General features: G+C 32.4%; 2 protein-coding genes across 5 annotated transcripts; both read left to right on the forward strand.

The window, feature by feature from the left end:
• Window positions 1-257: 257 nt before the first annotated feature.
• On the forward strand, window positions 258-7543 carry LOC127244841 (uncharacterized). Of its 4 annotated transcripts, none has more exons than XM_051265365.1 (5): window positions 258-1060; window positions 1186-1889; window positions 2130-3476; window positions 6605-6719; window positions 7004-7543. In XM_051265365.1, the coding sequence occupies exons 2-5, from the start codon at window positions 1272-1274 to the stop codon at window positions 7225-7227; spliced, it is 2304 nt and encodes a 767-aa protein (XP_051121322.1). In that variant the 5' UTR covers window positions 258-1060; window positions 1186-1271; the 3' UTR covers window positions 7228-7543. The 4 variants fall into 4 exon arrangements, with proteins under 4 accessions (XP_051121322.1, XP_051121325.1, XP_051121324.1 ...); XM_051265368.1 differs by having other exon boundaries at window positions 1201-1889; XM_051265367.1 differs by having other exon boundaries at window positions 258-581.
• A 10535-nt stretch (window positions 7544-18078) lies between these two features.
• Window positions 18079-23611, forward strand: LOC127245119 (bifunctional TH2 protein, mitochondrial). The gene is made up of 6 exons (XM_051265827.1): window positions 18079-18639; window positions 20678-20786; window positions 21158-21448; window positions 21566-21980; window positions 22082-22348; window positions 22849-23611. Exons 1-6 carry the CDS (start codon window positions 18278-18280, stop codon window positions 23262-23264), a joined length of 1860 nt encoding a protein of 619 aa, XP_051121784.1. The 5' UTR covers window positions 18079-18277; the 3' UTR covers window positions 23265-23611.
• The last annotated feature ends 289 nt before the right edge of the window (window positions 23612-23900 follow it).

Genomic DNA, 23900 nt, shown 5'->3' on the forward strand with positions numbered 1-23900 from the left:
GTAATAAATACAACTATTTGATTTAAATTAGAAAATAGTACATTGTATAATATTCTAAACAAGCGTACTCTTCTCAATATTTAAAAGACGAAAAACCGGAGTCAAACGTAATATTTTAATGTTATAAATATAATATAAAAAAATTAGTAACCGCCTGAGGAACGGCGCGATGGATGAAAGAAGGGACCAAATTACATTCTTCAAATAATACAGGGGGCAAAGTGTAATTTAGGTGTATAAAAGAAACCCTTTTTCCCTCTCTGTCGCCACTATTCAGAAAACGCACACACACGAACTGTTCCCAAAGTCATCAAATCCCTGAAATCGCAGCGCTCCATCGTTTTCATCGAACGGCCCTCGTAACTCTGGGTCAGTAGAGTAGCGGTTATAGTCTCCCTCTTCTTTCGCCCCCTCTCATAAACCCTAGAATCCGCAGCAGCAGCAGCCATCCTCTGGCCGCGAGAGCCGTTAAAGCCAACGGGGAATATTCGGTACGCGAAGGACACTAGATTTCGGAAATCGAAGGGGTTGCGTTGATTTGAAGGATTCGTGGCTTCTTTGTCTTAAATCGTGTATCTCGAGTAAGTGAATCGTTTTCCGCCGTTTTCGTGTTCAATGATGGGGTTTTGCGATTAAGAGTTGAAGAACATGGGGTTGTGTGAGATGGCGGTGGGATTTATCTGATGGTTTTTGGTTCTTTGCTTATTTCTTCGTTTTCTTTTTGAATTTCGTCTTTGTGTGGGTCAAAACCAGTTGGAAAAATAAAATAAAAATCTGGGTGTGTGGTGGGTCCGAGTCCACCGGGTTAATGCAATTTTTTGGTTTTGGAATGGTGAGAGGGAAGGACTCTGGTGCTTGGGAGACCGAATTCTTGGTTGATTTTGGTGGAGAACAAATGTCGTGGGAGCCGAGTTCGAACTAGAGTATGATTTCGAACATAGTCGATTTTGGGAGTAGAATTAAGCATCTTTTTAGTCCTTACTGAGCAGAAGTGCCTTCTTGGTTCCACCTTTGCAAGCAGTTCTTGCCCACCTATTTTGTGTATTGGCATCAATTTGGGGTGAGTTAGAGGTTTGTAACTGTTAGAAGATCTTTTTTAAGTTATATATCTTGGTTTTGTTTCAGTAAGTAACAAAAGCAGTCGGTGTTTATACCAATTCTCATTGTGCTTTGCATTGGGCCAAGGTTTGGTCTGAACAGGAGGCTTAATTACAAAAGTGAAGAAGAAGAAAAATTCTGAGGCACTGCCCCGTGGGAGTAAGCTCAAGTCGATGCCTTCAGTCGGAATGAGACGGAGTACCAGAGTGTTTGGGGCGCGAGTACTGAGATCGGGGAGGAGGCTTTCAACGGCGCAGTATGATGGCAACAAACACATTAGAGCGACTCATGGGGAAGATAAATGGAATGAGCTCCTTCACGACACCGTAGATGGAGGAGGAGATGCTGGAGACCGCTGCAAAAGCATGTGGCAGGAAAACCAAATTGATCCAGCGAACATGGCCGAGGAGGTAAGAGCAGAGAGTGAAGTGGAAATGGAGGAGGTCAGTCGAACATGCAAAGTTGTGTATACGAGAAAGAGAAAGAGAAGTAAGGTGGAATCGGCGAACGTCTCCTCGAAAGAAGATCTCCGTTTCGGGAAGAAGTATGCTAGGAGACAATGGCAGAAAAAGAGAGTAAACAAGGCATCCAAAAATCTTGGAAATTTTGGAGGATTTGCTCTTGCTGTTAATAGATCTGATTATGATTGTGGCTATGTGATTGCTTGCTTGCTGATCTCCATTGTGAGCTACATGGCTAAGGTTCGAGTTGGGATGCGACAGTTGTGGGCATTTCTACAATCAAAACCCATATGCGATGTTTATTCCTCGCGTGGAATCCTTCTTGTCAAGGTAAAATTGTTCTCCTTTTATGATTTAGTAGCTTCTAAATTATGTATGCATATGGCTCATAAACTTTTTGACCCTGCCGCCCCCCCCCCCCCCCCCCCCCCCCCCCCTTCCAAAATGAGTATGTAAATTTGTGTTTATAGTTGTAGCCTTGGGAATATAATTGCTAGTATTATAAATATGCATTTATTTATTTCCCGAGTAGTCTATTAGGACCATGTAATGAATAAACTTTTATTACAGGATTCCATCGCTGCCAGGAGCCTTTGTTTTTCCGTGGTTTCGCAATCCAACTCATTGATACCACAGTTGTCTATGAGTTTTTCAGCAGTCCCATCTTTATTCATGCGTTTGCAGACAAGTTTGCATTTCAGATTTGCAATAAAATGTAGCTTGTTTGTGGCACATTCTTCAGCTATTTTCAAGGATATTGAAACTTCAACTGTTTTCAAGGATAGTGAGATTGCAACCGACGGTATCCAGGAACAATCTTTTCAATTATCTATTACGAGTGATCAAAGATATTGCAGTGATGTTGTAAAATCGGATAGTGATGGTAATACTAGGAAGGAGGTGGCTCCTTCAAGTCCTGGATTACCTAAACATGCTCTTCGGAATCTACAAATGAGGAACAGTCGTAAAATCAAGAAAAGGAGGACTTCCCTCAGGCGTAAAAGAGGAAGACCACCATTGGCTTTTCGAGCTCTTAAAACTAGTGGAGCTGTACAAACTGGTGTTTCTAAGAACAGACAGGAGGGCGTCCAAGCAACAGCACCTGCTGTCAGAGGTTCATACAAGAGTTCCTCTGCAAACATCAAAGGCGGGAAATCTAACATGGGTTTGTTGACACAGGATGCAGTTGCCAATTGCTGTTCTGCTAATCTGTTAGTTTCTGTGGACGACAAGTGCTACAGGGAAGAAGGAGTTATCGTCGCTTTGGAACAATCTGCATCAAATCAATGGTCCATTGTTGTTTCCAAAAATGGAACAAAGCGATACAATCTGATTGCGCAGAAGGCAATGCGGCCATCTGGGACCAACCGCATTACGCATGCTACAATATGGACTGCTGCTGACTCTGCTTGGAAACTAGAGTTTCCAAACAAACAAGAATGGTTGTTTTTCAAGGATCTTTACAAGGATTGCTATGAACGAAATCTGCAGTCTTCTTCAGTTAGCGTGATTCCTGTGCCTAAGGTGCGTGAAGTATCCAACGATGTTGATCCTGATTCTTTGCCATATGCACGGCCAAATGTGTACATTACTGTGAAAGATGATGAGCTTACCAGGACATTGGGAAACAAGAGGGCTAATTATGACATGGACTCAGATGATGAAGCGTGGCTATCGAACTTAAACGAGCAATTTTCAGAAGGAAGTGACTTTGAAGTTGTAACACCAGATAAATTCGAGTTGGTTATTGATGGCATTGAGAAAGCTGCTCACTGCAATCCAGATGAGCTTCTTGATGATCAAGCAGTCTATGATTTTTGTAGGCATCTAGAAAGAAAGGAAGTTGTTGAGGCTATTCATAATTATTGGATAAAGAAGCGGAAACAGAACCACTCAGCTTTAGTAAGGATTTTCCAGGTAAATGGGATGTCCTTCATTTCAGATACGCTGCAGATTTGTTTGTTTATGTATGTGTATACTCATAGTTGTCAATAGCACGCTATAGCGCGCTAATAGTGGTGTAGCGGGATGGAGCGGTAGTCTTCTGCTACCGCCTTTGCGATGCCACTTTTACGCAATAGCGGCACTATTAAATTGAATAATGTATATAATTTTTATTATAAGTAGGTTTAGATTTTACACTATAATATTATATTTTTTATTTGGTAAATTCCGTTTGTTTACTTTAGGTGATTAAGGTAGATAATATTATTTTATCCAACTTAATTATATGTTTACTATAATTGATTAAAATCTTGTATTGATTAAAGTCTGTCACACTAATAGACTAATTAAAGATAATTAATCCTACCTTGGTAGGTAGGATTAATTTATCCCAGGTAATATTGATAACATAATATATTTAATCAAACAAAATATACATCATATTAGTTAAGTTCATTATTATATAATGTATTGAAATAATATTAGGGATTATAATTTCATCCTACAGAATAAACACACCCTATAGCTATTTTTGGCTCTAAAAACGGAAACAATATTGTTCAATGCGACGAACATACAATTAACGAAATGCATGTTAATAGAAAGAAAAATATAAAGAAGAGGAACAACATTCATATAAAAGTAAGGAAGAGAATAATGGAAATGAGGAATAAAATTATTTATCAGATTTTGAATATCAAATTAATTGTTATCTAATTGTTTTCGCTTCGATAACTACCTATGAACCATGATTTATATATATATTTTCCATTTTATTGGTTTGAATGATAACCATTAGATTAATTTATAGAATCTTTAATGCATTTTTATTTTAAAATTTTAATATACAATAATTTTTGTAGTTATATTCTTAAAATTTTAAATAGCGGTCATCCCTCCATAGCATTTAGAAGTTGACAACGTTATATAGCTATTCGAGATTGACAACTATGATATGAATGTGTATATATATATATATATATAAATGTGTTGTTTTGTGAAAATTTGGTAAGTTGGCTATGAAACTTGATTCAAAGTTGAGTGTCATTCATGTGGTTAACCGAATTTCGTTGTACTGCAAGAACACTGGTCGCTTAAGTTGGCATCTTATATTATTGGAGACGTTACTTTGGTACTTTGGTCATTAATGAATTAATACCTAACCTTCTGTTATTACATGTTCTAGGAAATGTAAATTGGCTTGCTTATGAATTCTCTTATGTGTGGGTGAGAAGTACCTACTGCATAATTTGTCTGTATCTGGTTAAGCTCCTTCGAACTTAGGCGCCTCTTTGAAGTGAATGTAGCCAAAAATTGCGACTTTTTTGCCCTCTAGATAATATGGGTAGCAGTTTTAATGCAGCAGTCAAAATTGGTTTGAATATCATATTTGACTTGTGAATTATGTTGATTTAATTGTAACCTTTTCACAGCTGTAAATGGCATGGCATGTCGCACGTGCGAATGCTGCAGCCTTTGTGCCATTTGCCACGTGGTGCACGCTTTTTGCTAAAAGCTTCGTTTTAGTTTTAGTAATTTTTATCTATTAGAGTTCATTAGGGCGTATTTATGTTTTTATTTTATCAAACTTTCGAAAGGGTGTGTTTGTCTTAGTACTATGCTTCTAACTTTTTTCCTTTCAAGTATTTCTTAAAATTCTCACGATCCCACTTACATTTTTTTTTCTTTTTCCTAAATAAACAAATATATTTATATATATATTCAAACTTTTATTTTTTTAGATTAAATTAATTTATAATAATTATATATAAATATATATTTTTATTAATGTCTATTATGTATAATTTTATTCTCTATGAAATAATATTCATATTGAGATATTATTTTTTAAAATACTTAAAACATCATTAATTTTTTATTTAATCAAATATATTAGACCATTAACCAACCGGCCCATTTCAACCACAATCCCAACCATCAAACAAACAAGCCCTAATGTTTGTTTGTTTGTGGGTATTCGGTTTTGGGTTTGGGTTTTAAATAGTACTCCCTCCGTCCCAAACAAGATGCAACATTTACTTTTGGCACGAGTTTTTAGGCGGGTAGTATTAAGTAGGATAGTTTAGAAAGTAGGTGATATGATGGAGAGAGAAATATATATTTTATTTTTTTATTTGGATGATGTGAGGGGATAAAGTGTGGGGTAGAGATTAAGTATAATTAATTATTTCCTATTTTGGAAATGTTGCAGGGTGTTTGGGACATACAAAAAAAAAATGTTGCAGGGTGTTTGGGACGGAGGGAGTATAATTTTGGATTGAAATGATTGTTTGATAATATCAATGTGTTGATGTGATATTTTGAATATAAAATAAAATTTTATTGTATTATAATAAATGAAAGATAGGTATTTGATTTGATGTTTTGGGTGGAAATTTTTGTTCGAGTAGTAAAGTTTCTTTGGCTCGTAGCGGCTGTCCTCTGTCCTCTTGTTTTGTTTCACATTTACGCGCCGCTAGTCTTTTGCCAAGTAATGCGGCCTGTAGTTTCACTTTTTTCAATAAAGTAGATTTTTCCTCTATTAGTAGGCCTTTTATCTTTATGGCATTGCGACGCCCGCCATTTACCACTATGCTTTTCGGTAATTAATACCAGCTAATTCAACATAGTCTATATTATTTAGTGGCTTATTTAAAATTAATAATTTGCATTTTCTTCTATAGGGTTGCTGTCATTTCTTTTAGTTCTTATTGCTTGGATTCTTGAGCATTTAATATGAAAAGCCTTTCTATTTCTTCGAACTTTAGTTTACCCAGGATTTCTTTAAATTAATGTATCGTTTGTTTAGTGAGAGTTTTTGAAGCATCTCATACTTTTGCTGTGATCTATGACTGGTTAAATTCATTCATGTATTTGCGAAACTTGGTGTGTGTTTCTCATTCAACATGCATAGTTATGGGTGTGGCCTCGGATTGTTCCAATTTGATCAATTCTTCTTTTGCTTTGTTTTACTATGCATGCTAGATATCAAGCAATCTTATCTGTTTTTTTTTTTGGTTTAATTCATTTTCTAATTGACTTTGTATGCGCTGCATAAATATAATGTACTGAAGTTTCAAAACCTATCATATCATTGGCAGCTCTACCAACCTAAAAGGATTCAGGTACTCCCAAAGTGCATTTTAAGGAAGAAAAGATCTTTCAAACGACAAACAAGTCAAGGTGGGAGAGTCAAACAACGGCCTCTGTTGCAAGGTACTTTTCTTCTTATCATGAAGTTTTGGGTATTATTTGCTGATTAGTAATTAGTGCATTGGAATTCCCGTTGTAGAGTCTTCCGATCTTTGCAGGCTCTTTTAGTTAGGAGTAAACTACACCATAACGGAATGCTTGTTTGATATTTTTTATGAAGTATTAGTTTGAGTTCAATACCACAAGAAAATGCCCCTTCAGCTCTTTGTAGGCTGAGAAGCATTCTTCAAATCGTTGTTCTCTTAATGCTTATCAAGTGAACAATTTGGTTGCCATTCTTTTTACAGCAATTGCAGCTAAACAAGATGTTTCTGATCAACAAAATGTACACAAACTGCAAGAAGCTAAAGCATCTGCCGAAAGATTTGAAGATTTGGCTATTCAAAAGCGTCAAAGAGCCCAGAAGCTGATGGAAAATGCTGACTTGGCCACATACAGAGCTCTGATGGCTCTCAGGATTGCAGAAGAAGCCGAAATTACTGAGAAGCCGGATACTCTTATTCTTGGTTAACTGACTGGGCAGGGATAACCAGATTTCGGCAAAAAACCACATTTTTTTTCTATCCCGCCTTGAGGATGTTTTATTATGGAAATCTCGGTAGGTTGATCTTTTAAGAGAATTTTTATGATTTTGTATAGGATCTGATTGGATGTATATTTGTGTTGTAGAAACCCGGCTCGTGGTTATGTAGAAGGGGGTTTGTTATGTTACTTTAACCGGATAGAGAAGTTAGAAAATATAGGCGAAAAAAAAGGGTTATCATAAAATAACAAGATGCTTGGTGGTTGGGTTGATTATATGTACTTAAGTTGTGTATAGTTTTTGCATGTCTAATTTTTTCTAGGTTTAGATGTTTAGAAACAATATTGCTTTTTGTTGTGCTGTTGGAATGCTTGTCTATGTGATTTGAGCTTCTTATGCTTAGGAGAGTTTACAGTGTCGACTGGGAGAAATTAGCATGGTGCTGATTGGAATAGTTTTTGAATGCCTAATTTTTTCTAGGTTTAGATGTTTAGCAATAATATTGCTTTTTGTTGTTGTTTTGGAATGCTTGTTTCTGTGATTTTTTGGGCTGCTTATGCTTAGGAGAGTTTATTGTGTCGATCGGGACAAATTAGCATGTTGCTGATTGTGTATAATATTTGCATGCCTAATTTTTTTCTAGGTTTAGATGTTTAGCAACGATATTGCTTTTTGTTGTGCTGTTGGAATGTTTGTTTCTGTGATCCGGGCTTCTTATGCTTGGGAGAGTTTACTCTGTCGACCGGAATAAATTAATATGGTGCTGATTGTGTATAGTTTTTGCATGCCTAATTCTTTCTAGGTTTATGCTTGGCAATAATATTGTTTTTGTTGTGCTGTTGGAATGTCTGTTCCTGCGATTTGGTCTTATGCTTAGGAGATTTTATTGTGTTGGTCGAGACAAATTAACATAGTGCTGATTCATGCTGAGTTGTCCAGTCAAGTATAAAAAAAAAACAATTGAAGTCATACATTGATAGTTTATGCTTATAGATATGTTTTATGAATATATTTCATGTGATGAAATAATGTTATGTGCTGGATGAAATTGTCAGGTTGTATGTTGTACTATGTTAACATTATTTGTGTTATTATAATTATTTTTTTTTATGATGTGGGAACTCGCAGTCGCTATCCGAAAGTGTGCGCACGGGTAAATCCTGACTGAACTTAATACCCTACACCAGCGGGCTATCCCTTACGGGATAAATTTAGGATAGTAACCTTAGGCTTCTTTTCTCTACACTTTTGTGTCCAAATTTTAAAAAGTTGGTTTTGAAAAGCTTTTACACTTTCATTTGTTTTATTGCGATGTTGTAGCACTTCATTTATACTTGTATGTACTTATGGTTTAGGTGAGAAAATGTGTTGTGTTCTATCTTTTGTTCAATCTTCTTTTCAAAATATCATTGTGTGTGTTTGTTTGAAGAATTTTTATATATTTTAATAATAATTTTTTTTTTAAATGATCAAATTAAATATTTATTTTATTTTTTTATATTATATTACAAATTAATTTTATATTCATAATATCATATCAAATACTTGTATATATCTAAATTTCTAAACAAACGCATCCTAAGTTTTTCCTAGTGTGATTCCTGACAAATTTTTTATTATATATATTTTATATGAATGAGAATGTCAATATAGCCCAAAATTATTGATGTACTTGAAAAAAGATTGAATCTGCCTATTAGTATAAAACAAAATGTTTGTAAAGTTTTAGGCTTGGTTTACAAATTAGTTTAAAATCATTTAGAAAAATGATACTTTAAAATCATTTAGAGAAGATATGCAAATCAAGTCCATATATAGGAGTGAATAAAAAAATAACAAATTATAGTAATAACTGAGATTACGAGACCTGAAGTTCCCTAATTTCACATAATTTTAATAAAAAAAAGTGTGAATTGAAGATTACAGAGGCTTTTTTTATTGTTGATGAAATGTCTTTTTAGATTGTCAAGGGAAAAAAATTGAAGTGTTTTTTTTGTAGATGGACATCTATATAGAATATAAATTATATGGTCATAACAATGATAGTGATTGGAAATTACATAATATAATAATTAATTTTACAAAAATCACTAATTATGTGAATGAAGAAATTGACAATGCAGTTGAATTTTTTGTCTACAAGAGTGGGGAATAGATAAAGGGTCTGTTTCCCCAATGCTGGTTATAGTGTTTTTTCCCAAACCAGCCCGATTCCCCTTTGCAGGACAAAGGCTGCAAATGCAGCTTTTGCTGCATTTTTTTTTTTTAATATATATATATATTTTAAATATTATATTTATTTAATATTTATAATAATTATAGGGTAAAAAAAAATATATACAATATATATTATTTTGTAGAGAATAATTTTTTTTTTATAATACGAATAAAAAAAATTAAATATTTATATTAAGTATAATATAACTTCATAATCAAATCATACAATATTAATTTTATCAATTAAATTTAATACGCATTTAAATTATTTTATTCATTATCCATCAAATCAATACATATCAAAACTCTCCAAACTCCAACCAAATACAAACACAAAAGAAACAACAAAATTCAAACCCATTCCAAAATTCAAATAAAAATCAAACCCAAATTCAAATCCCCCCAAACCCGTCTAAAGAAACACACCCAAAGTGTTTTAAATTGTTATTGATAATTCTTATTCAAAATGAAACTTCAATTGATTACTTGAAAGAAGAAATGAAAAGTGAAGATGTTTTGTTATTTGAAGAAAAATATTTGCATTTAAGGTATGCATGTCATTATCTTTAACTTAATTGTTAAAGATACTTAAAAGAGCTAAAAGATTCTATCAAAGTCATAAGAAATACAATTTTTTTCCTTAATTCCCTCTCCATATTAAATAGATTTCGAAAATTTACTATTATAGTGAGGTTTTCTAATACAAAATTTTTCTTACAAAATATTTGATGTTGTTTAATATATAGAAAAATATTTGAAAAGATGTGATGACTAGTATCATTTTATGAATTATTTTCATTAAAAGGATGATAAAGGTAAATAAAAGTTATGACCTTAAATGAAAATTGAGAGAATGCAAAAGTATTTACTCTTTTTTTTTTTTTTCAAAAATTTATAACATCACTTTAGAATTAAGTGCATCAAATACTCCTTACATTTCAATTGGTATATCAAGCAATTATTGTACTATAACTTGAGATTGAAAAAAAAGAACAACAAATTTTAGATTTGGCTCTTCAGAAGGTAGCTAATTTGATGACGTTGAAGTTTATCAAGTATTTAGGTGATTAGAATAATATGAATCCATTGAGTTTAATAGCGGATATTTTGGATAAGAGAAATAAGTTTCAAATCATCAAATTTGACATCAAAAAAAATTGGGACACATTACTGATGAAGTTAAAAAGAATTTGATAAGTTTGTGGTTGGAGTACAAAAGAGTAAATGACACCTTGCAAATAAAAATTAAAAAACAAAACAAAATATGGATGGTTTTGATGAGCAAGATGGAACTAAGTAACTTTGGTGGTGGCATTTGTGATGAATTGTTCAATGTGGCGGATGAAGGAAATAAAGTTGAGCAATTCCAAGTAATATCAAATAAAGTAGAAAAATATTTATCGAAATAGATAAAAAAAATCTAATCAATCTTTTTAGAGCAGTGGAAAAGAAGTGCAACAAGATATCAAATCATTTAATTTATTACCAAATATAAGTTTACAATATGGGGTGAGATTACATGCTGAAAATTAAACATCAGCATTGTACTGATTGCATATTAGCCATTGGATTAAAAACTTTAATCCAATGGCTAATATTAAATTAAGGGTGCAATTGTAATTTTAATAACCCTAATTTATATAATTACATCAAATCTCACCCCCCTTTGCTTTTTCACGCAGCAATCGGTGGGGAGAAATTCCATCTTTCATTCTTTAATGGCTGATATCGACGAAGGTGAGCAGAATCAATTTTCCATTATTCCAACCACATTCAATCGCTCAGCAAGCAATGGAGACATCGAAGAGTTTGCAATTTCAGATGACCCAGCGCCTTCGCCAATACCAGACGCGCCAGAACGAGAAATCGCTCAATCGCGTAAGTTACCCATCGACAATTGACTTGAAATCGTGAACATCGTAACCTTCTGTGATCGATTTCATTGAAATTACGAGATTCTGTTTAGCGGTTTGGAATTTTGTAAATAATCTTTAGCATTCTCAATTCAATCAGAGCCTTCAAACTACTACTAAAAATAAAATGTAGCATCAATATTGATATGTGATTGTATTTCCATATGAAGAGAACAATATCTCATTTTAATTACCAGTATGATATGTGATTGTATTTGATACAGATATCAACATCTTGCCTCCTTTAACGAAGACTCAACTATATGTTTTTTATCCGTTCCTATGAGTTTCATATCTAAACTAAATCTATCAGCAAAATTGTAAAAAGAATCAGACTCGTACAGTGAAATAGGTTCCTTATTTTTGCCATATGGCAGTCCATAGACAACACCAACATCCCGATCGGTAATATATCACTTATTCCCATTAGATAAATGAAAGCATTTGCTATCAGGGTCCCAATAACTCAATAATTTCATGATAGGACCCACGGGAATAGCCATTGGTTTCACATGGAACAATCATTTGAAAAGACTAGTTTGAATATACCTTCGAATCGAATCTCGACAGGGTTTCTGTAAAGATTCATTGAGGTGGGCGACCTTCCTCGGAACGCAAGGCAGTTGAATGATAGGATCATTTGACATTGTTGATTTCTTTCAAAGAGTTGCGATTAATGGGACTAAGGCTTTTCCAAAATTACAACAACAAGAACAACGATTTCACTTTGGTAACATGGAATGAGAGAAACATTTAACGAACGATTAAACTTTCAATATTTACCGAATCTTGGGAGCAACCGGTGATGATGAAATCAAGAAGCCCGAGCGCGTCTGTGTCGTCGATTAGGAATGAGGTAGCGGGCTGAAGAAGTTGAAGATGAAGAATTAAAGTTGCAAACAGATTGATGACAATGTAGGATCGAGTGAACGAGTTTGATGAAGAATGCGTATCGAAGAAGAAGGATTCGTACGAATAGAAGAAGCATAAACCCTTGTACCCTTGTTCTGAAATTACCATCCAGCCCTTGTTTAATCTCAACCGTTAAAATCTAATCTATTATGACGTATGGCTCATATTTTATCCGTATCCTTACAATATCAAGTTCAACTGTTGCCCGTGAGTTGACTTTTAGTTTGGACAAAATGATTGATCCTTTTAGAAGTAGTCTAAATTGAAAAATGATGGAGAAGTTAGTATGCACTAATGATTGGCTTAAAGCGGAGGAATTTAACATTTGTAAAGATCCAATTGAAGATGATCTTAATTTATAGAAAGAGATTGAAGAAATTGAAAATTGTAAGTTATTTTTTATCAAGTACAAACTTGAAAGAATTTTTCTTTTTAAATGTTAATCTAGTTTCAATTATTAATAATTGATATATTTATATTTTCAATTTCAAATGTTGTTCAAAACCACATAAGATCATTCACTTCGGCATCCACTAGTTTGTCTGGTATTTCACTTTGAAATAAGTTTTATGTTCTTATTTTTAAAAAATTTCATATTGTAATTTCTCACATATTGTCACTATTTTATTCCCGCTTTAATGGTGCATATAGTTTTTGGACTGTCTTTTTATTTGATTTTTGAGAATTTTCAGTATATTAAACAAGTAGTTGGAAGAGTTGAAAAATTATCTTTAAAATGTATTTTTAGACCGATTTTTTCATTATATTAAATAGGTTGTTTTTGGATTGTTTGTTTATTTTTTTAACAAATTATTTGATTTATTCTTAAAGTATTGTTGACATAGTTAGGACATTATTCTTTTTATAGAAGTGTTCAAGATTTTTCTTTAATGTTGTATATGGTACTAGAATCCCAAATTGTGATATCCATCTAATTATTGGCCATAATAAAATCAAGAATCTTTTCAATTTTGACATAGTATCCTTCTTGTGATTTAAGTTGTACTGTCATGATTTTAGGAGATAATATGGTCAAATGTTATGGTTTACACAACAATAGACATGTCTTATGATGTGAAGTTAGTATCCTTCTTGTGATTTAAGTTGTACTGTCATGATTTTAGGAGATAATATGGTCAAATGTTATGGTTTACACAACAATAGACATGTCTTATGATGTGAAGTTAGTATCCTTCTTGTGATTTAACTTGTACTGTCATGATTTTAGGAGATAATATGGTCAAATGTTATGGTTTACACAACAATAGACATGTCTTATGATGTGAAGTTAGTATCCTTCTTGTGATTTAAGTTGTACTGTCATGATTTTAGGAGATAATATGGTCAAATGTTATGGTTTACACAACAATAGACATGTCTTATGATGTGAAGTACTCATCTTGTCTTATGATGTGAAGTACTCATCTTTAACGATTGTATTGCTACTTTTTTGAGGAATTGCATATATTATTTTTATACTTTTATTTTTAACATGCATGTAAATTGAGAGGGTATTAACAAATATTCTATTTTATTTATAATTTTTTTGTTTGTCTTTATTTCAATTTTAATTGTTTTCTGTTCAAATTCATGATTTTAGTTTATAATTTGAAACTTTTATTAACAATTTGACAAGTTTACCTATTTTGTTTATAATGAAATGACAAAGATTATCTAAAATAATAATACTATTTATTTTTTTATTTTTATTTTTAATTTTTTTTTGTTTTGCCGGAGAAGTTAGATGATGATGGTAAAAAGTTAAATGATGATGGTAAGAAGTTGAATGATTTGTACAAACCTGTCTCACAACTGCAAATAAAATATTACTTTCTACTTCACATAAAAATACAAAATGCAATATAGCAGTGGTGAGTAGGGTCGTCTCCGGAAACAATAATGATTTGACCACTTGGCTATTTATAATTAAATATATATATTTACATGCGAGGGATTTGAGATTTGATTTACTACGCTAAATAAAGAAGGAAAATAATTCAAATTAGAAAAGAAAATAAACTAAGCTAAAATATAACCAAATACCAAAATGGACTAAACTTTAGCCTAGGCACAATTTTTGTTCGGGATATGAAAATTTGTTCATCGACCATAATCAAGTTTATTAGTTTATTGGATAAATTGGTTATAGTTGATCTACACACGTTCATAACCAACATTTTCTTAATTTATTGATAGCTAATGTACGACCGTTAGCTATTTTCCTAATCGTTTGAGAATTTTTGATACGGCCATAGTATTACTGACTCGAAAGCATTGAGAACTAGAAATGCCCAATTCAATTTAAACAAATTCCTACGAGAATTTGTTCAAAATTGATTTTAATTCCTCCCTATAGTATTCTTCCTCTAGGTTGCTACTTCAATGGAAAGATTATACAATTATGGGTGCAAATCCTCAATATAACTATGAAATCTCAAACTAATATGTGGCCACAAATATCAATTTAAGATTTCTAATTTCGCAAGGTAGAGAAATTAAAAATACCAATACCAATAAACATCAAATTAAAATCAAAATTAAGTCTCACAAATTTATATCCCAAACTTCAATTCATATCTAAGTTAGAAAATAAATTATTCATAATCCATAGAAATCGAAAATACAAAGCAAAGAAAGAAGTTCATCATGTCTTCAATCTTTGAAAATTAACAACAAACAAATTCTAAGAACGTAGAAAGAATCCTTTCAAATTTTGTCTGCCTGCTCCCGGGAGTTCTCTGCACCGTGTTCTTTCTTGCGTCTCTTCTTCCTTCTAAGGGTTGATGTCGTGGGAAAGAACGTGGTAGTGCGTTTCCTTCCCCTCTTCTTCAATTGTAAATCGTGTGTTTTAATTCTTCATCCTAAGATCCTCTTTGTAATTAGATCATCTTTACAATTAAATCCCCACAATTTTTAAATTTTTCAATCTATCCCGTATGACTTTTTTGTAATTTCCACAATTTTCATTATGTTTTATGTACTTGCGTGATCACGCGTAACCTCTTTCTGCATTCAGCTCCTTGCTTGCACAATATGCCCAAAAATTTGTCAACTCCGCAATGCCTAGTGAACAACAAAAAGACACACAATTAGAAGTATATATACAAAATTCACACCAAAAAATCGCCCATAATATAACAAACTATGTATCTAATATACCACTTATCAATTTATTGGTCATCCTTTAATGATTAATTTTGCTTTTTCTTGGTGTTATTTTTTTAAATATATTATTGTCTATTGATCAACTTATTTTAACAATGATATGTTATTATTATGTACCCTACTGTATAAAATAATATGTATCAATTTGTTTAAATTTGGATATTTTGATATAAAACGATATATATCGATACCGTTTAAATTTTAATATTGTAGTATAAAAGAGTACTTCAGTATAATACGATATATGCCAATACTATTTAAATTTTGCTATGAAATTTGTATATACTGTTACCGTACGAATAATTTGGTATACTGAATTGTCGGTACGGTACAATATAAAACATCTCGTACCAGATTTTCGGTATACTGATTTATCAGTACAACATCAATATGATATTTTATCACAACAAAAAATTTGGTACAATATATATAATAAGTTTCCGTATACAGTACTGAACCAGCCTTAGTTGAGAATGTATATGCTTTAAGGTTTTAATTATAAAAAAAGATGGATGAATACATCTCACTTGTTAAAAAATTGTTTTACTTGTTAACTGTCTTCATAATTAGTTTTTAGTCCGATCAATACATATAAATATGTATATATATATATATATAAAATGATTAAGTTGGTATAGTAGACAAACTTATGATCAAAAGGTCACATATTCAAATATTACCGATGCTTTCTTAGTTCAGTTTGTCACTAAGAGCTTGTCTAGTGTAGTTGTTTTAATGGTTTGACTTGCATACTCTTACGCTTGATACAATAGCGACTGCAGCTTCCCACATAATCAAATATTAAAGCATAGATAGTATATAACCAAGTGCTTAGCTCATAAAATAACTTTATAAAGTATATATACATAATTTGTATAGTTATCAAACTCATATTAAAAAAACTTAAAAGTATACAAATGGAAGATAATGACAATAAACGCAGTATTACTTATCTATGGTCTCAAAGAAAATATGTTCTATAATTGCCAAAAGATATTTATATTTGCCAATATTTTTTGGCATTTATGTTTGCAAATGTGAAAGCAAATATTATTTGGACGTACATGTTTAATCATGAGGTGGTTGTGACAACTTTTTGAACTATGTGGTCCGTGGCCATAACAAAATGGACTTAAAAATTAATTAAATTTTAAAGAACATTTTGGTAATCAAATATTGTTTGATAAACAAATAGTAAATCTACCTCATATTTTAAGAATCAAATTGTAAAAATTATGAAAATTTATGTGGGTTGAAGTTTTGTGAAAATAAGTTTAACTTATTATGTATGAGTTAGGATAATTTTGTGCACAACGAAGAATTTCACCAAAAAATTATGGTGTAGTAAAAATTAATAGTACTTATTACACTACAAAAATATTGGGCTTGGTCCGGTGTCCAAGCTCGGGCTAAAGCTGTTAAGATTGCTAATTCAACGAAATTGATGGAAAAAATGTTGACCAGATTATTGGTTAATTGAATATCAGTTACAAGTTCAACTTATAATGACCGATGACGGTTTAAAGATGATTTTGATAGTAGAATAATTTGAAAATTAAGTGATGTAATAAAAAAAAAATAGTTTTAAATTTTGGCGGTGATGTGATAAAATGTAGTGTAAGAATTAAAAATATTTAATTATTTTTTATTTAAAAAATATTACAAAATATTTTGAACAAACAAAAAAAATACATACTTGAGAAAGAGAAAATATTATTTGATTGACATCATTTCCAATGAAATCATTAACTTCCTACTTAAAATATTATATTAAAATAATATTTAAATATAAAAAAATTCAAAATCAAAACCAAACAAACTCTAAAATTTCCATAAAAAATATTACTTTATAAAATAATATAATATGAAAGATTGTTTGAGTTGGATTTCAAACCGTTTTTCTAACAAAATCAATGTGTGTTATTTTTAATAAAAATATACTCATTTTATTCCAAAACAATAAGGACGTTTGAAATTGACACAAAAATTAAAAAATAATAGTATTATATTGATAGTAGATGTAAAAATATTTTTAAAAGACCAAAATATTTCTACTTTATGTAATTATTGTAAAAAAATAAATATAATTTTATAAAAAAGATGAGAGCTTGTTACCAAAAATGGAAATAAACTATTATTTTAGAAAAGACGAAAATAACAAAATATGACTATTATTTTGGGACCGTGAGAATGTTATATTACCTAACAAATATAATACTCCTTCCGTCCCACTTACCATGTCCACATTTTCATTTCCTTGTTTTGTCATTTTTCATTTTTTTAAAAAAATTATATACTTTAATTTTCTTTTAAATTTTTAAAATTTATAATTTTTTAAATTTTAATTAAAAATATATAATTATTTTTATTATATAATAATTATTTTTAATTATATATTAATTATATTCCTCCTAAATTAGTGATTAAGGGAGTATAAAATTATTATTTAAATTAATATACAAAATTCAAATTTAAATGCAAACCAATCAATTAATAAATTTTATTTTGAAAGTAAATATGAAAGCGAAGACGGAAAAGACAAATAAGGTTTTGACCCGACCCGACCCGACCCGTTATTGAATTTGAATGAAAACTGTCTAAGAAGGCCGAAGCCCATTTCCAGATTAGTTTCCGTCTCCATACTTTCCGCAAACTGCCTCCTGCCTGCCAAACTCCACTAAAGTAACTACTCTCTCCAACTCTTTTTCCCACCGCCTCCGCCGCCTCCGCCTCCGCCGCCGCCGGACACAATCGTAATCTGTCAATCTTTCCACTGACACTGACGAATCAAGGAATTGTGAATTCTGCAACAGCAGCTTGAAAAGCTTTTGATGCAAAAACTGCTGCGTTTCCTCAAAACCACATCGCCTTCTCCGCTTAATTTCTGCTCAAAACCTTGCGCTGCTTCCCCGATCAACCGATTCTCCTATTTCACCCGATCTTACAAATCCACATCGGAACGCGGCTGTGATTTTTGGAAATTTTCGATGGCAAGTTCAGGGACGGTGAAGTTGCCTCCGCCGCCAATTGAAGAGGGTTTAGGTACAAGATTCTGGATCAAATCGAACAAGGAATGGACGCAGGCTCTGTACACACCGTTTCTTGTCAGTTTGGCTGCCGGAGATCTCAAACTGGACAGTTTTCGACATTATATAGGACAGGACGTTCATTTTCTCCGGGCCTTCGTGAAAGCGTCAGTGCCTCTATCATTTTGTTTATGTTTGATCATCTTTTCGTTGCTTTATTTCTGTTTTTTTTGTTAAGAGTTGTCTGAATCTTTCATTTCCCCGTATAATTTTGTGTTATGATATTCCTATTTTTTCGTTTCCTTGTTCAGTAGAAATGTTGCTTTCAAATTTGAAAAAGACTATTGTGAAACTAATCATTAAGCACAATCTAACGTATTACAACAAAAAACAAGAACATTATTTCTTACAGTCTCTATCAGATGTAGTGTTCAAGGGCGAACATTGCTGCCTATTTATCGATTTGCATCGGATAACACTTCCTATAGCATGTATATGACTCTGATGCCAGTGAAATGCCCTGTTTATGGATCACATTTTCGATCAATTCTTGTTCAGAAAGGCTGTAAATCTAGGATGCGAGTTGCCATAGTGACATAATCAGCTAAGAATCATCTTTACCCTTGATATCTGCAGTATTTCAAGTGATTTAGTTGATATTCTGAACCCTCTAGTTTTACCAGGAAATGTGGATAAATGAATTACGGAGTAGGCATTTCTTTGATAAATGAGGAATAGTAGTGTGAGAATTATTCTAATTCCTCATTTTCACATCCTTATACTAATACTTCTTAAGTAGTTCTCTTTCTTTCATAGTTGGTTTTGATAAATTATTCTATTATTATTATTTTTTTTCTTTGATACTTCCAAACAAATACCATATAGTTCTTAGTATCCTCTATTTTTTTTTTTTTTTTTTATTTTGTTACTGATAATGTTAGATTCAAGTGGAATAATTGATGCTATGGTTTGGTAGAATCCCATTACATTATATCACCAAATTTCTTTGAATAACTTGCCTGATGATCAGTTTAGGTGCCATATTAACATATTTTGATTCTGTACTTGCTATGAAAATTAAAATTTTCTCTTATCTGTGTCTTTCTCTATATTTTATATTCAAATTTAAAGTTTAATTAAAAACATCCTTACGCCTATTTATAGTAAATTTATTATATATGCAATTATGCATTTATATGCATATCCACACTGTATAAATTTATATCTTCTAACTTAAAATGCTACCTATATATGCTTTACTTAATATTTGCTATTCTATAATAGAGTATTTTAAGCACTGATAATATATATATATATATAATTAAATAACCAATACACTTGCGGCAATGGTTCATTTTTTATGGTATATATTTACTTGCCTTGTTGCAGAATTAAACTCATATTAGCATATTTTAACTTAATATCTTCATTGTTTTGTGAAATCATTAGAAATCAGATATAAATACTTTCTTATCCTTGTAGAAAATAATCTTTTATGAATATATTATAATTCTATTAATCTAATTTTTAACACTGCCAATTTATGCAAATGCCATTGCATCATTATTTTTGTTAATTTGAATTAAGTTGTTTCAAATTAAGTTCAAATGAGAATTATTTATAAAGGTTATTTGACAAAAATTTTGTTACAAAATTATTTTACTCTATGCATTCATTCATTTCTATCTACCAGCTATGGATATAAAATCAAGAAAACAATTATATTCCTGGGATAAGTTATATTAGTCTGTCTTTATTAACATTGAAAAGTCCTATTTTATTCCATATATATAGACATACATATACTAGAAAAACTTTTTAGTATAGTGGTGCCATATGCCAAAGTTATCTAATGCAAAAGAGTTCCTTAAAGTGCAGCATTGTAAAAACTTATTGTTCTGGATGTGCAAAGGTATTCAAAGGCAATTAACCAAACAAGTGTAATAATGAAATCCAATTGCATCTGAGATCATTAACTATCATGATGTGATGCAAAAAGTGCCAGGAAATCCTGTTGTCTATGTGCATTGCCCCTTGTCTTAAGATTGGTCTATGTAGGTAGAGTTCTCAAATTTGGAAGCTATATTACTAGTTATTTTTTGGCCTAACATTAGAAAATAATGAATATATATGAATGCAGTGTTGTATTCTTTACTTTGATTCTCTCCAGGATTATTGATACTTTGGCGCAACTATCTAAATCAGGTATGAAATGGCTGAGGAGTGTGCAGATGATGATGATGCAAAAGTTGGGATTAATGAATTACGGAAGAATGTTCTTGAAGAGCTCAAAATGCATGGTTCATTTGTTCAAGTGAGTATTATTATGAATCTGAAGATGTGTGGGCATTCTGAATTTGACTTCTTAGGCTGTAGAGCTGCCTCGAAACTGGTGTACTTTTTATCTATAGGAGTAACTAACTGTACTCGTGCTGTTGTTGAATTGTCTGTTCTAGGCACTTAGGAATTTTAAGATTCATCTGATTCTAGTGACTTTGTGGATACAACTAAGGCCCCTAAGATTGAGCACGCATAGTATACTGTTGATAGTGTGTTTGTTGACTCATATTCATCGATTTGAATAATCAATATTTCCAATCAGAGCTGCTTTCCTGTGGCTCATGCTGTATTTTCACTTATTGTTATGGATGGGCAAGTATTTCACTGTGTTATTGTAATGTCCAGGAGTGGGGCTTTGACCTAACAGAAGGTAGTCCGGCAAATGCTGCAACTATCAAGTATACTGACTTTCTAATAGCAACAGCCTCAGGAAAAATTGAAGGACTAAAAGCTCCTGGGAAACTAGCTACCCCTTTTGAAAAAACAAAATTAGCTGCTTACACTCTTGGTGCTATGACCCCGTGTATGAGGCTCTATGCCTTCCTAGGCAAGGAGCTGCAGACGTTGCTTAGCTCAAGTGAGGCCATGCATCCATACAAAAAGTGGATTGACAATTATTCCTGTGAAGCATTTCAGGTTCGTATAACTAATGAGAACCAAACTGATATCAATACTAATACATTCTAACCTGTAACAAAAATACACACATATTGATCTGATATATCTGACAATATATGAATGCATTTCATTCAGGCTGCAGCTTTGCAAACAGAAGACTTGCTTGAAAAATTAAGTGTGTCTTTAACTGGAGAAGAGCTTAATATCATTGAAAAGCTGTATCATCAAGCTATGAAGCTTGAAATAGAGTTTTTCCTTTCTCAGCCAATTGTTCAGAAAACGGTTACTCCTCTCCATCAAGAGCACAATTCAGGGCCGCAGTGCCTGATGTTATTTTCGGATTTTGATTTGACTTGCACTGTGGTGGATTCTTCTGCAGTCTTGGCAGAAATAGCAATCCTCACAGCCCCAAAATCAGATCAAAATCAATCAGACAACCAACTTGCTCGAATGTCCTCGGCTGATTTGAGAAGCACTTGGGAGGAACTTTCTAAGCAGTACACCGAAGAGTATGAGCAATGTATAGAAAATATCTTACCTTCTAATACAGGTACACCGTTGTATATCTTTAGATATTGTTTTTAGTATTTCCATATGAATCTTCATGATATATTGTGATATAAAATGGGTTTGTGGAACTACTTTATGCAGTGGAAAAATTCGATTATGAAGTTCTGCATAAAGCACTGGAGCACCTTTCGGAATTTGAGAAAAAAGCCAATTTAAGGGTGATAGATTCTGGAGTGCTTAAGGGTCTGCATTTAGAGGATATAAAACGAGCAGGAGAGCGCTTAGGTCTCCAAAATGGTTGCAAGAGTTTTTTCCAGACTGCACTTAAAAATAATAATCTAAACACAAACATCCATGTCCTGTCCTATTGTTGGTGTGCTGATCTCATTAGATCTGCTTTTTCCTCAGGTTGGTTCCTTTTTCCCATTTTATTTGAGGTTTTATTGCTTTATTTATACATTCAATTAAAGTTGCTATATCATTTAATATGAAATTTTTTAGAAGTATTTGATTCTCTGCTAAGGACATATTTAGATAAACTATCTCGGCTGGTTGCTCTCTGCTTTTGGTCTATACACATTCTCATTCTTAACTTCGCTGCATGTGCAGAATTTCTGGTTGCAATATTATAGTCCTAAAAAAACACTATGTCAAATAGCTATATTTATGAGTATAATGTCTTTTACTCAGCTATCTGTTCAATACAGAATTGTACTGCGATAAAGGTATACTAGAAATTTAACGATTCTTATTTTCTTTTTCAAAGTAGTGGCCAGCTTATTGTGCATGGTGTAGGTAAAGATTTTTAGAAGAAATCTTGATCGATATTAAGAACATGGCATGCATCTTCTTTTGTTTGGGAAAACAGTGAGATGAATATGTGCTTAATTTTATGTTATCCCGTGCAGGTGGCCTAGACTCCGTGAATGTACATGCAAATGAGTTTGTATATGAGAACTCATTATCCACCGGAGAAATTATTAAAAAGGTCGAGTCTCCTATCGACAAGGTCCAAGCTTTTGATGGTATCTTGCAGAACAGTGCCAAAGATACTAAGAATCTGACAGTGTACATTGGAGATTCAGTAGGCGACTTACTTTGCTTGCTTAAGGCAGATGTTGGCATTGTGATAGGTTCAAGCTCGAGTCTGCGCAAGGTGGGGAGCCATTTTGGTGTTTCTTTCGTGCCTTTATTTCCTGGTGTGATTGAGAAGCAAAAACAAACTGCCGACGAAAGTTTATCTAGTTGGAATGGTCTATCAGGCGTTCTCTACACAGTCTCAAGCTGGGCGGAGATTCATGCATTTATTCTGGGTGGGTCGTAATGGCCCTCACCTGGATTACGCTCTTTCTTGACGAGATGTTCATAATATTTGACACACAACACAGACAAGCTCAGTGGCTGTGTTTTTTGTTGCGGGCCACAAATCAGCTTTGTTTTGTCATTTTTGGTTTTTACTGCAGGGTCGTCTGTCCTGGTATCAGAAATCACTACTCCATGCCCTCTTTTACTGTGGGAATTTCCTTCCATTTGAAAACTATGAAACGCGATTCTTTTGGCTGGAACGATATGTGAGTTTCCTATCCAATCCTATCCTACCCTACCCTATCGTACTGTCGATCATGCTCAAGTATTTCATTTCATCTAATAATTCAATGTTTTTTTACTGCCTGCATGCATTCATTTAAATGCTTGTTACTGTGAATGTTATGTGACCTCCATTTTCTGCAATGTCAGTGAAAAACATGTAAAAAAAATTTCAGGCTAGTGTGAATGATTTAGGGTGTTTGCATTTGAACTTGTGCTTCCATTACACTATAGGTAAAATATAATCTCAATTTAGTTATCTTAGATGATTATCTATTGGTATTTGATGGAAGCATTGAATAGAATAGAATATATAGACTGTCTTGGAATGATTGCATTGTTTTTTTATTTTTATGTCGAATATTGTGCTTAC

The sequence above is a fragment of the Andrographis paniculata genome, unplaced genomic scaffold (assembly GCF_009805555.1).
Source record: "Andrographis paniculata isolate CXL003 unplaced genomic scaffold, ASM980555v1 Contig21END, whole genome shotgun sequence".
NCBI classification, from domain to species: Eukaryota; Viridiplantae; Streptophyta; class Magnoliopsida; order Lamiales; family Acanthaceae; genus Andrographis; species Andrographis paniculata.

Coding starts and splice junctions, on each gene's coding strand:
- LOC127244841 (XM_051265365.1), top strand. CDS start 1,272: ATGCCTTCAGTCGGAATGAGACGGAGTACCAGAGTGTTTGGGGCGCGA. Junction 1,890..2,129: donor GTGGAATCCTTCTTGTCAAG/GTAAAATTGTTC, acceptor CTTTTATTACAG/GATTCCATCGCTGCCAGGAG. Junction 6,720..7,003: donor ACAACGGCCTCTGTTGCAAG/GTACTTTTCTTC, acceptor TTCTTTTTACAG/CAATTGCAGCTAAACAAGAT.
- LOC127245119 (XM_051265827.1), top strand. CDS start 18,278: ATGCAAAAACTGCTGCGTTTCCTCAAAACCACATCGCCTTCTCCGCTT. Junction 18,640..20,677: donor CTCCGGGCCTTCGTGAAAGC/GTCAGTGCCTCT, acceptor TATCTAAATCAG/GTATGAAATGGCTGAGGAGT. Junction 21,449..21,565: donor ATTCCTGTGAAGCATTTCAG/GTTCGTATAACT, acceptor CATTTCATTCAG/GCTGCAGCTTTGCAAACAGA.